The 10,086-nt window shown below is 36.1% G+C and overlaps 2 protein-coding genes across 2 annotated transcripts in view; one reads left to right on the forward strand and one right to left on the reverse strand.

The window, feature by feature from the left end:
* Positions 1–10,086, reverse strand: part of LOC137258796 (crystal protein-like) — a 179,308-nt gene that overhangs the window by 20,878 nt on the left and 148,344 nt on the right. The window lies entirely within an intron of this gene.
* The window catches only part of LOC137258232 (RING finger and SPRY domain-containing protein 1-like), a 59,485-nt gene that overhangs the window by 17,053 nt on the left and 32,346 nt on the right, over positions 1–10,086 (forward strand). The window contains exons 10-11 of the mRNA XM_067795825.1: positions 1,263–1,406; positions 2,306–2,417. Of these exons, the coding sequence (XP_067651926.1) occupies positions 1,263–1,406; positions 2,306–2,417 (256 nt within the window). The remainder of the gene's footprint in view (positions 1–1,262; positions 1,407–2,305; positions 2,418–10,086) is intronic.

Genomic DNA, 10,086 nt, shown 5'->3' on the forward strand with positions numbered 1-10,086 from the left:
GGTGAACTGATTGGTATGTATATCTACACATAAACCCAACTCCCCCCTCAGTTGACAAACCAGTCATACAGAGGGACAATTAAATCCCCAGTGTGATCCACCTTTGTCCTAGTGAACTGATTGATATGTGTATCTACATAAAAACCCAACTTCCCCTCAGCTGATCTGTCAGCCCATAGGAGGGGATCATAAAATCCCTACCATGATCCACCTTTGTCCTGATGAACTGATTGGTATGTATATCTACATATAACCCAACTCCCCCTCAGTTGATTTTAGCCCATAGGAGGGGATCATAAAATCCCCACCTTGATCCATCTTTGTCCTGGTGAACTGATTGGTATGTATATCTACATATAAACCCAACTCCACTTCAGTTGATCTGTCAGCCCATAGGAGGGGATCATAAAATCTCCACCATGACCCACCTTTGAACTGAATCAAGCATTGTTGCTTGATTTACCATCATGTTTAATGAAATATATGTAGAGTCCCAGATAAGGTGCCCATGTCTGCCAAATGCATCATCATTGCTTTGTAGATTTTGAGTTGGTAGCATTTGAAATGTTTTGTACACATAACAGCATATTACGTAGAATTACCCAATGCATGCACTGGTTACTTCTCTGAATGATACATTGTCATCTTGCCATTTGACATGTTGTGATGTTATTCTGTATGTTATACACAAACTAAATGCAATAAACTGCTGTCTGTATGCTGTGTCAGGGTAGGGTATACATGTTAAGTTTGTTTAATGCCTCACTCAGCAATATTCCAGCTATATGGCGTCAGTTTGTAAGTAATCGAGTCTGGAACAGACAGTATAGTGATCACTAACATGAACAGGGGACCTGACCATCTCATCCCTTTAGTCGCTTCTTATGATAAACATGGATTACTGAAGATCAATTCTAGACTTGATCTTCACAGGTTACCCATGTCAAGACATGGGTTGGCACAAAGAAACCAGCATAGATCAGTCATAGACAGGACAAACCCAAACACATAGACATACACACACAGGCAAACACACATGCACACATAGCTACAGGCCATAAAGTGAAAAAAGTATTGAATAAAACAATTTGTAAATGCATCATATGTCCAACATCACATCATGACAGTATTTTATGCTCAATTTGTAACTTGAATTTAGATACATCATGTTGGTATGAAAATATTCTTAAGTATACATTTAAGTCTACTATTATCTTCATGTATGAACTGTTATATGTATTGACGTTATTGCCTGCACGCAGGCCCGATGTGATGCCTCATCGTTCGAGAGTGTGAGATGTACCTTCCAAGTGGATGCAGGTGTATGGTACTATGAGGTCACCATAGTAACAGCAGGTGTCATGCAGATTGGATGGGCCACCAAAGACAGCAAATTCCTCAATCATGTAAGTCATTATTGCTATGAGCTACAGAACAAAATCTTATTTATAATGGGTGCTTGTGAGACAAAGAAGCTCCATGTAAATCACTCCCTAACCTAGGAATCACACTGCAGATATTCAGCCAGGGCACCTCAGGGGCCAGTATTTGCCCAAAGTTGCAATAATATCTGTAACTCTAAATTGGTATGAAAAATATTCAAATTCATGATGATGCAGTTGTATTTGGTGAGTGAGTCATTGTGGTTTTAAACATATTTTTATCAATATTTTAGCAATATCCTAATTGGAGGCACCAGAAGTATGTTTCACATATGTGTAATTGAACCTGGGTCACCTAGTGTACCACACTTCCTTGTAGTTTGTAGTGATTACACTTGTATATCATTTAGGACCAATAAAGATCCTTTTGTTCCAAGTTATATGATATTACATTGATTGCATTGTTAAACAAATAACTTACCTAGTTACAAGCAGTGGGGAAGCCCAGGGTTAAAGTATTTACTTGTCATGCTGAAGACTCGGGTTCGATTCCCCACTTGCGTATAATGGTCCCCATTTGGTGTGAAGCCTATTTCTTGTGTCCCCATCCATGATTTTCCTGGAATGTGGCTAAACTCAGTTTTCTAAAGTTCCCTGAAAATACTTAACCTATACCTGCAATCCACTACATGATTTAAAGATATACATGTATTTGGATTTTCAGAAAGTGAACAAAAACACAAGTAGCAAATTTTCAAATGTAAAGCTTGTTGTTTAGTCTTGTTGAAATGACACTGACACAGTACAGATGAAATTTATGTCACAGTACATTTCAAATGCCCAACTACATATGCTTTAGAATACTCAGTGACTGTGATGTAACTGATGTCTATAACTGTACAAGGTACATGTGTCCATTTTAGGAAGGGTACGGTATTGGTGATGACGAATTCTCCATGGCTTATGATGGATGTCGCCAGCTGATTTGGTTCAACGCTGACAGTGAACCTCACTTACAGGACTGCTGGGCCCCAGGTAGGATCATATGAACAATAACAGAATCACATTGTGTGATCATTACGGGTCTCATGATTCATTGATGTATCAATTCTGAGGCAATTTATCACTTACTACAAGATATAAATACACAATCCCATTTAGAAAGTGGCCAAATGTATCATCTATTTAGGATTATGCTTTGCCATAAAGTACAGATTCAAGTAATTTTGGGGTTTGTCCCATTCAGTGTTGGTTTGAATTGCAGATAGACTCAACCTAAACATGGGTTCATGTCCGAGACAGAACTCAACCTCAAAAGACATTGGAATCTGTAGTTTACTAAAAATGTTGCAGTAAGAAATGATAAATTTCAGTTTACCAGTCCGATAACCATTGAGGTTAGCATTACTTATATAGCTTTGAAAACAACCTGTAACAAAATATAGTGTGTTGTGAGGTTATGGCTAGTAATACTACTAAAACAGAAGGTATCACACTTGAAAATCCTGAAACTATAGTGCTTGAATATGTGTGTTCCATATTATTATGGACATTGTGTTCCTGTGAGATAAGTATGTGTAAGTAAAATTAGTACTTGTCCTGAATGTGGTAAATACCTGGACTCCGGCATAATGCAGTCGTGTTTCAGACAATATTGGCAATGAAGCCTTCCCATCAGTGTTTGATAATGTGAAATGAAATTCACTTGCGCAGCTTGGATAATATGGGTGTTGTCAACTAGTAAGATGGTTTTCAGTCGCCACGGGCGGCAGTCATTTGAAAATTTCGGAAATTTACAAGTTCAACAACAAGAAATATGTGTCCGTCTAAATTAACATACAACCTGATGCCTTGAAACATGTAGGGTTATAAATGTCACAGTTTGCTCCAAACAAACATGTTTGTTATTCGACAGTCATGTGTGAGGATCTGCTTTATGATTTTTCATCAATGACACCCTGGATTTACTCCAAGCATGCCTCTAATGAGGCTGGATAACACTTGACAATCACAGCCAACTGTCACATTTTTCTCATTAGGCTGATCCTCTCCTTGATAACAGTGTAATTCTTCCCGAGCAAGTTTAATGCTGCCCGATCTCATACTATTGGCTTATTGTAACCCTTCAAAACAAACCTTTATTGACACCCTTAGAACTTTTAGATAAAAAGCCAAGGCAAGTGATCATTTCACAATTACAGGGAGGACTTGACACTGTGTGTGTGTCTGTCAGTGAATTTGTTATATTGTCCACCCTGACTCACAGCGGCACTTATTCTCACCCCCTGTAAATTACAGCCTGTATTGGCTCTAGCCCCCACTGGGTGGGAGACAGTAATCCAGCACCCTCAGTGAGGAACAAACAGGGTTACATCAGTACCCCCTGGGGCGAGATTACACAACACAAGATTAATGACAAACATCCTCCATGGGCTGACCATTGGATCAGGCGCTCTGTTAGTGGGTGGATCACAGATGTGACAGTGTTGTATTCAACATGGTGTTTTCCTTTATACTAATTCCCACAGGAATGAATTTGGGTGCTATGTTGTGCCTTGTATATTTATGAAACTACTGGAGATTTCAGCAGTTATCTTATTAGAGACAAATGTCATAAGCACTTATTCACTATTTTAGCAAATTGCTTTCATTCCTGCCATTACTACCATTACTGAAATAAGAAATATCTAGGATATTTTGGCTGACATTTAGTCAGTGTCCCAGAAAACAAGTAGATATCAGCCCTGATTCTGTTTCAGTTTTTATTCTTTTACTGATGATATTGAAAAAATATCATGTTGAATTGTATAGAAGCAACTCGTAACTAATTGGGTGATCTTTTGTATGTCGTGTTTCTAGACTAATGTTGATTGTAACAAATAAACCCTTCTAAGTTGAAAAGGAGGAAATCTAGACTAGTTTCGTTTAGACTTTAGCATTACAGGCGGGCTAGGCATTATGGGAAATACTGTTTTTCAGGGTCTGTGAGACAGACTACTGTGTTTCCAGTTTCCCTGTACTAGATGGTCAGTTGTTAAACAAGTACCACTATCTGAAGTGACACCTTGCTCTTCTCATTGTTGGTCACTGTGATCTACAGTCATTTCATTTTCATCAATAAACACCAGGTTGGCACATCTGGTTTTAGGAGACCAGTCAAACATTTCAGGTTCACATATATGCATTCAGCTTGACCAAAGCCGTATAGTGCTTCTTCATAAAACCCCTGGATCCTGTGACCTAGTTAAATTTTATATGATGTTGTTGCTGGGGAGAGTTCCTTTAGACAACAAATAATCCGCAAGTTACATCATCCTCTTGCTTGAGAACAGAGCTCATTAAGGGTCATGGCCATTAAACTCAGGCCGTCTAGTTGAAACCTTTGTAGTTTTAAGAATGGATTGTGCATTAAGGCAGTTGCATCCTTTTATTTTGTTTGAAAACTTTAATGTCAATGAATTCACAGCATTTCTTGTTGACATTATTCAGGCCTGGATATGCAAGATGTGCATTGTTTTGAAAGATAAGACATGGGTTGTGTCATGCTTAGATTTTGGCCAATTTTATTTCTTGTTTTATGACATTTGTCCTCAAAAACCTAAAGGTAGGTGGGAATGGTAAAAAAACAAAAAACAAAATGCAATCAAAACAATATTCATGGTTAATTTTTAGAATGTTTTACTTCTGGAAATTAATGAAGTGTATAAGGGGCAAAAAACAATCCAAAAGTATTCTTGTAAGCTTACATTTTAAGCCAACAAAAACAGGATTTTATTTTTCAAGGGGAAAAATTTATTTTTTATAAATTTTCGAAAAGTATAATTGGTTTGGCCTAATGTAATGTCATGATTGTCACTTATTGTTCATTGTCAACAGCAACTGATCCTCCGCACATTTGGATATTTTTTCAAAATTAACAAAAACAAGAAATACACATGATCTTTATTTCATGTAACAGTATCCATATACAGCAAATAAATAATGTATATGAGATCCTGTGTGGAAAAGTCTAAGTATCACAGTCAAAGTAATATGCACTGGCAGAATATTAGGCACCACTTGTCATGTAAAAAGGCCATTGTTGAAAGTAATTCTAATTTTATGACAAAATATTTATTTTCTTCACAAAGTAACATGACTATTTTAAATCCAAAAACCCAAACTAAGAGCTACAGATAGGCTGTGTATCTGTGTAAAATACGCTATAGAAAAGTTGAAATACGCAAGAACAGGAAATGCTAGTGTATCAAAAAACACTAAATATATACGTTTTTGCTATGTCAAAGTAAAAATGCATATTTACCCAATACATCAAAATCATGTTGCATGTCGTATCAGTTCAAGCTAATCGAACTCAAAGTTTTTCCATCACTAAATATTCGCGATTGAAAAAATCTTGAATAATTCTAAATGCATATATATATATAACAGAAATAGAATATCAAATGTGGTTTATCAACCCTTCAGTGATTGGTCCATCTGTAAATAGCAACCAATCAAATGGCTGTTTCCTTTCTGTAAAAAAATGGATAATGGTGAGCAAGTGTGATCGAACGCTTCCACACGCTGAAAGGAAAATATCCATTTATTACGCTTTACAGCTTCTTTAGAAGACTGCTAGATGCATTAAAAGGCAAGACTGTGTTGCACAATCAGAATCAATTGTCGGTGATATTTTAAATGAACTTGTAACATTAGCTATTGTGGTGGGGAAGGGAAACAGCACGATGAGAACAAGGTTTTGAAAAAACTAACTGTGAAGACATGGCTGTTATATCATCTAATAGCCATCTTGGTATCTTATTTAACAGGTCAGTACAGATGTAGTGTAAGACACATATTATTTCTTACAGCATGTATGGATAAAGCTATATTAGCAATAATTTGGCATTGTTAGGTGAATTTTGTCTTATAATGTTATTGAATAAAAAAACCTTGCACCTGTTATACTTATTTGAAATGAATACCCAGTTTTCAGAAAGATGGTGGGTATCCAGAACTATAGATACCCGCTTGAAATTTAAAATACCCGCTTTGATTCAAAAGTATCATACCCACATGGCTGAAATCTGTTCTGGAGCTCTGCCAAGCTGAAGATTTGTGAGATCCTTTTAACTTGACAGCACAGTAAACTAGGGTTAAAACAAACACTATGTGACCACTAATTTTTTTGCACATAGCAAGCCAATTTTTCCATGTAGGCCCAATAGGTTTGAAAGCTTTACATTTACATTGTATTGAGGGCTTGCCCAACTTTCCTTCGCAAAATCATGCGTAAGCCAGGGCTTTTCTTAGTAATGGAATCTATACTTGGGTTTTTCGTTACTGTTGTTTGTCATATGCATTTCGAATATGGTTGGAATAAAAACAACCCAAATAGTTCCATCAGCTCTTTATCAGCATATTTGTCATAAACGGACAGTAAACAACAATTCTGACCAACCAGTAATTTCAGGTTAATATACGTTTATTTCATTATAATCATGTTTATGAAAATATGCAGATGTCTAGGACCAAAACAGTTTGTTATATCTGTTAATTAGTTATAAGTGTGTATGTTATAATTATTGTTGTTTGTAGTTGACGTTTGACATTTCCATTGGTTTCCCTACATCTCTTTATCACTATTTGTCACCATCTTCCTAGGTGAAAATATGTCAGACGTCACAGTTAAAGGCACACTATCACAATTCTCTAAGAATCAATATTGCATTTCTCTCATCATTACTATCATCCCCTAGCAAAGCTACCATATAATGTATTCTGAAAACGAATTGCGTATTAACATTACAATATTTAACTAAAACGTTTGAATGAATTAATGAGACGTTTCATTAAATCGACTCTCGTGCCTTCTACTGACCAAACTTATTTTGAGCAAACCACATAGAGTTATGCCCCTTGGAATACTTTGCAAATATCCAGTAATGCAACTTGTGATTGAGGCCGGTTCAACAAGCACCCACAACACAGATAGGATGGTGCAATTGTTTACATTTCGTATGTAGCAAGTGATGTCTGTTTGGAAGCTGTTGGCCTCAAAGTTTCAATTTTAGATTTCAGGCAAGTCGTAAGGGATGATGTCTTTTATTGTAATAATAAGAAGCTAAAGTGTCTGCATATGCCGCAATATATATAATTATAGACCGACATATTGTCATGAAATTTTGCCTTAAAATAGTTCGGTTGAGCCAAGCAGTGTCAATAAAATATGGTCTCATAAACAAGAAAGAATTTAAGACTGAATATTTCTTGTGATAATGATAGAATACTACAATAACATGTAGTTTTCACAAAGAATTGAAACCTCTTGTTTTGGCAACTTTTCAAAGTCATTGATTTGTTTGAATTACTGCTGACTTTTTCAAGAATTTTTTAACATACCTTTGATTATAATGCCACAAAGTTCTTTTTTCAGCAAGCAAATACCTCTTGAGATAAACAAAATAAATCAGTATCAATAAATACAAATAGAATTCATCAACAGTTAAATTGTGATACCATTGATAGATCTCATTTTGACTCTAAATAATCAAAGAATATATGCTGAAGGAAACAAACTAGGGCACACCACTTCATCGCAGTGTTTCTTTATTTAAAGGTATTCAGATTCTCAACAACAGTCTGATATAAAGCTGCAGCGGAAAACTGGAAAAGAATAGAGGAGCACTTGTGCTTTCATGTGTTCCCTTGTTTGTTTCCTTCAGTATATTTTCATTGCCTGTAGCTGGGATATCTCTTGTATGGTGATATTGGGCTGATAATGGTTATAGAGTACACGGGCAGATTTCTTTCATTGTCAACATTAGAACTAATACTGCATGATTTGTTTAAGTCCAACAATAAGTGGACATGTATTCTATGTATGGCCAGCAGGCGACATCAAGGTGCGCTCATTACCGGCAATGCTCTCGTTAGCCAGGAAGAGACTGATATCTGTCCCCTAGCCAGCAGTAAATATCAGTAAAGATTCCCAGTTTAGTAAAAATTTGATAATTCCAGATGATGTGGTAATTAGACTTGTAAATCACTGTTAAACTGCCATAAATTTTGCCATAAATTTAAAAGTGTATTGTAACCCAACAAATCATAGAGTGATATATTTAAAAAATGACAGGTGGGTCCAGTGACTTGGGAGATTTACTTGCCGGAGTCGATTTTTACTAGCCACAGGCTAGTGGGCCTGTGTCTATTTCACACACTGGTTAATGTTGCTGCTACTTGAAACATTTTCTTTCAAACTAATAATTTAAGTGAGAAATTTTTAATAACAGCCACTTGAGATTCAAATAACATTACCAGGTTATTTGAATTATGTATAATTATTTGGATCATTTTGGTATATTTCAAAATGGAAATTAAGTGAACAAATCTTAAATACTAGTGAACTTGGAGCTATTTCTTCAATGAATTCAAATCTGTATATTTTATATGAAATATGAATTAAGGCTGGAAATCTCTTGTCCCTGTTATAACCCTGATTTTATCAGTTAAAGTATAGGGAGCTTTATAATCAAATACTGTTGAAAAGCATTAGTCTACGTTACTTCTGTACATAATGACCTCAACACTACGGTGACTCTATGGTTGTTATTGTACAATGGCACTCAGGCATTAAACAACGAATAAGCTCACATTTTTTGTACTCCTTTAACCATTACATATACAAGACTTAAGGATACTCTTATGTGGAACACAAATTCATTCTTCAAAAACGTGTGGTTAATTAATGCTGAGCAATTAAAAGTTGCTTAAAAGTCGTCTGCTTCACTCTTGCCCGCCAACGGAGTCCTTGATAGGTTACACCCTGCAGTGATGTCATGTGAGGAAGAATTTTCAGTTAGTTGTACATAAAATGTGTAACAAGCTTGTCAATTTGCTGATTCCCCGACGTCAATAAAGACATGCCGAATCCTTGTGTAACTGTCAAATGCTCCCAGGTGTCGGGTGATGGTGTCACCATGAACAGATTTCCGCCGCACCCCTCAGTTCATGCTTAAATGTGCATGTGTATGTGAGTGCGAAGCGAGCATTTTGGAAGTCTGTGCGTATTAAGTAGGGTGGTTTGACACCTACCTCGATCCCAAGATAGAAGATGCCATTAAGCTCACATTTTTTGTACTCTTTTAACCATTACATATAAAAGACTTAAGGTTAGGTTTAAGTGGAACTCAAATTCAAGTAGTAACTGATTGATGACCAAAAGGATAGTGCATGACACACTCTTAGCATAACAATTTCTTTCTCGGAAGCGAGGTTGTGGTCAAAGTGACAATGATATTGTAAGTGGTATCATATTGACACCCACCTCACTTTCAAGAGTGACATTGTTATGTTATAAGCATTGTCATGCAAAATCCCATTGTCCATCAATCAAATACATATTTTTCTACCAGTAGACAGTAGTTTAGATTTTTTAACTCAGTGAAAACAAGCCTAAATAGCATTTATTCTCAGACTGACAGATGTTCGTGACAGGGCCCCACCATTTCTTTTAAATAGTGGCATCACGTCAGTTTGAGAATCAATTAGATTATGGTTTTGTTTTCGTCAAGTTAAAAGACCAAATCTACTTCCTACTCATAGTTAAATATATTTCTGAATGATGACCAAAAAGACTTTGCATGACACATGATTTATAGCCATTATGACAACAAGTGATTTTGACAGAATCATCCATGAAAATAAGTTGTATCTCGGTAAA

Source organism: Haliotis asinina, chromosome 12 (assembly GCF_037392515.1).
Source record: "Haliotis asinina isolate JCU_RB_2024 chromosome 12, JCU_Hal_asi_v2, whole genome shotgun sequence".
Lineage (NCBI taxonomy): Eukaryota > Metazoa > Mollusca > Gastropoda > Lepetellida > Haliotidae > Haliotis > Haliotis asinina.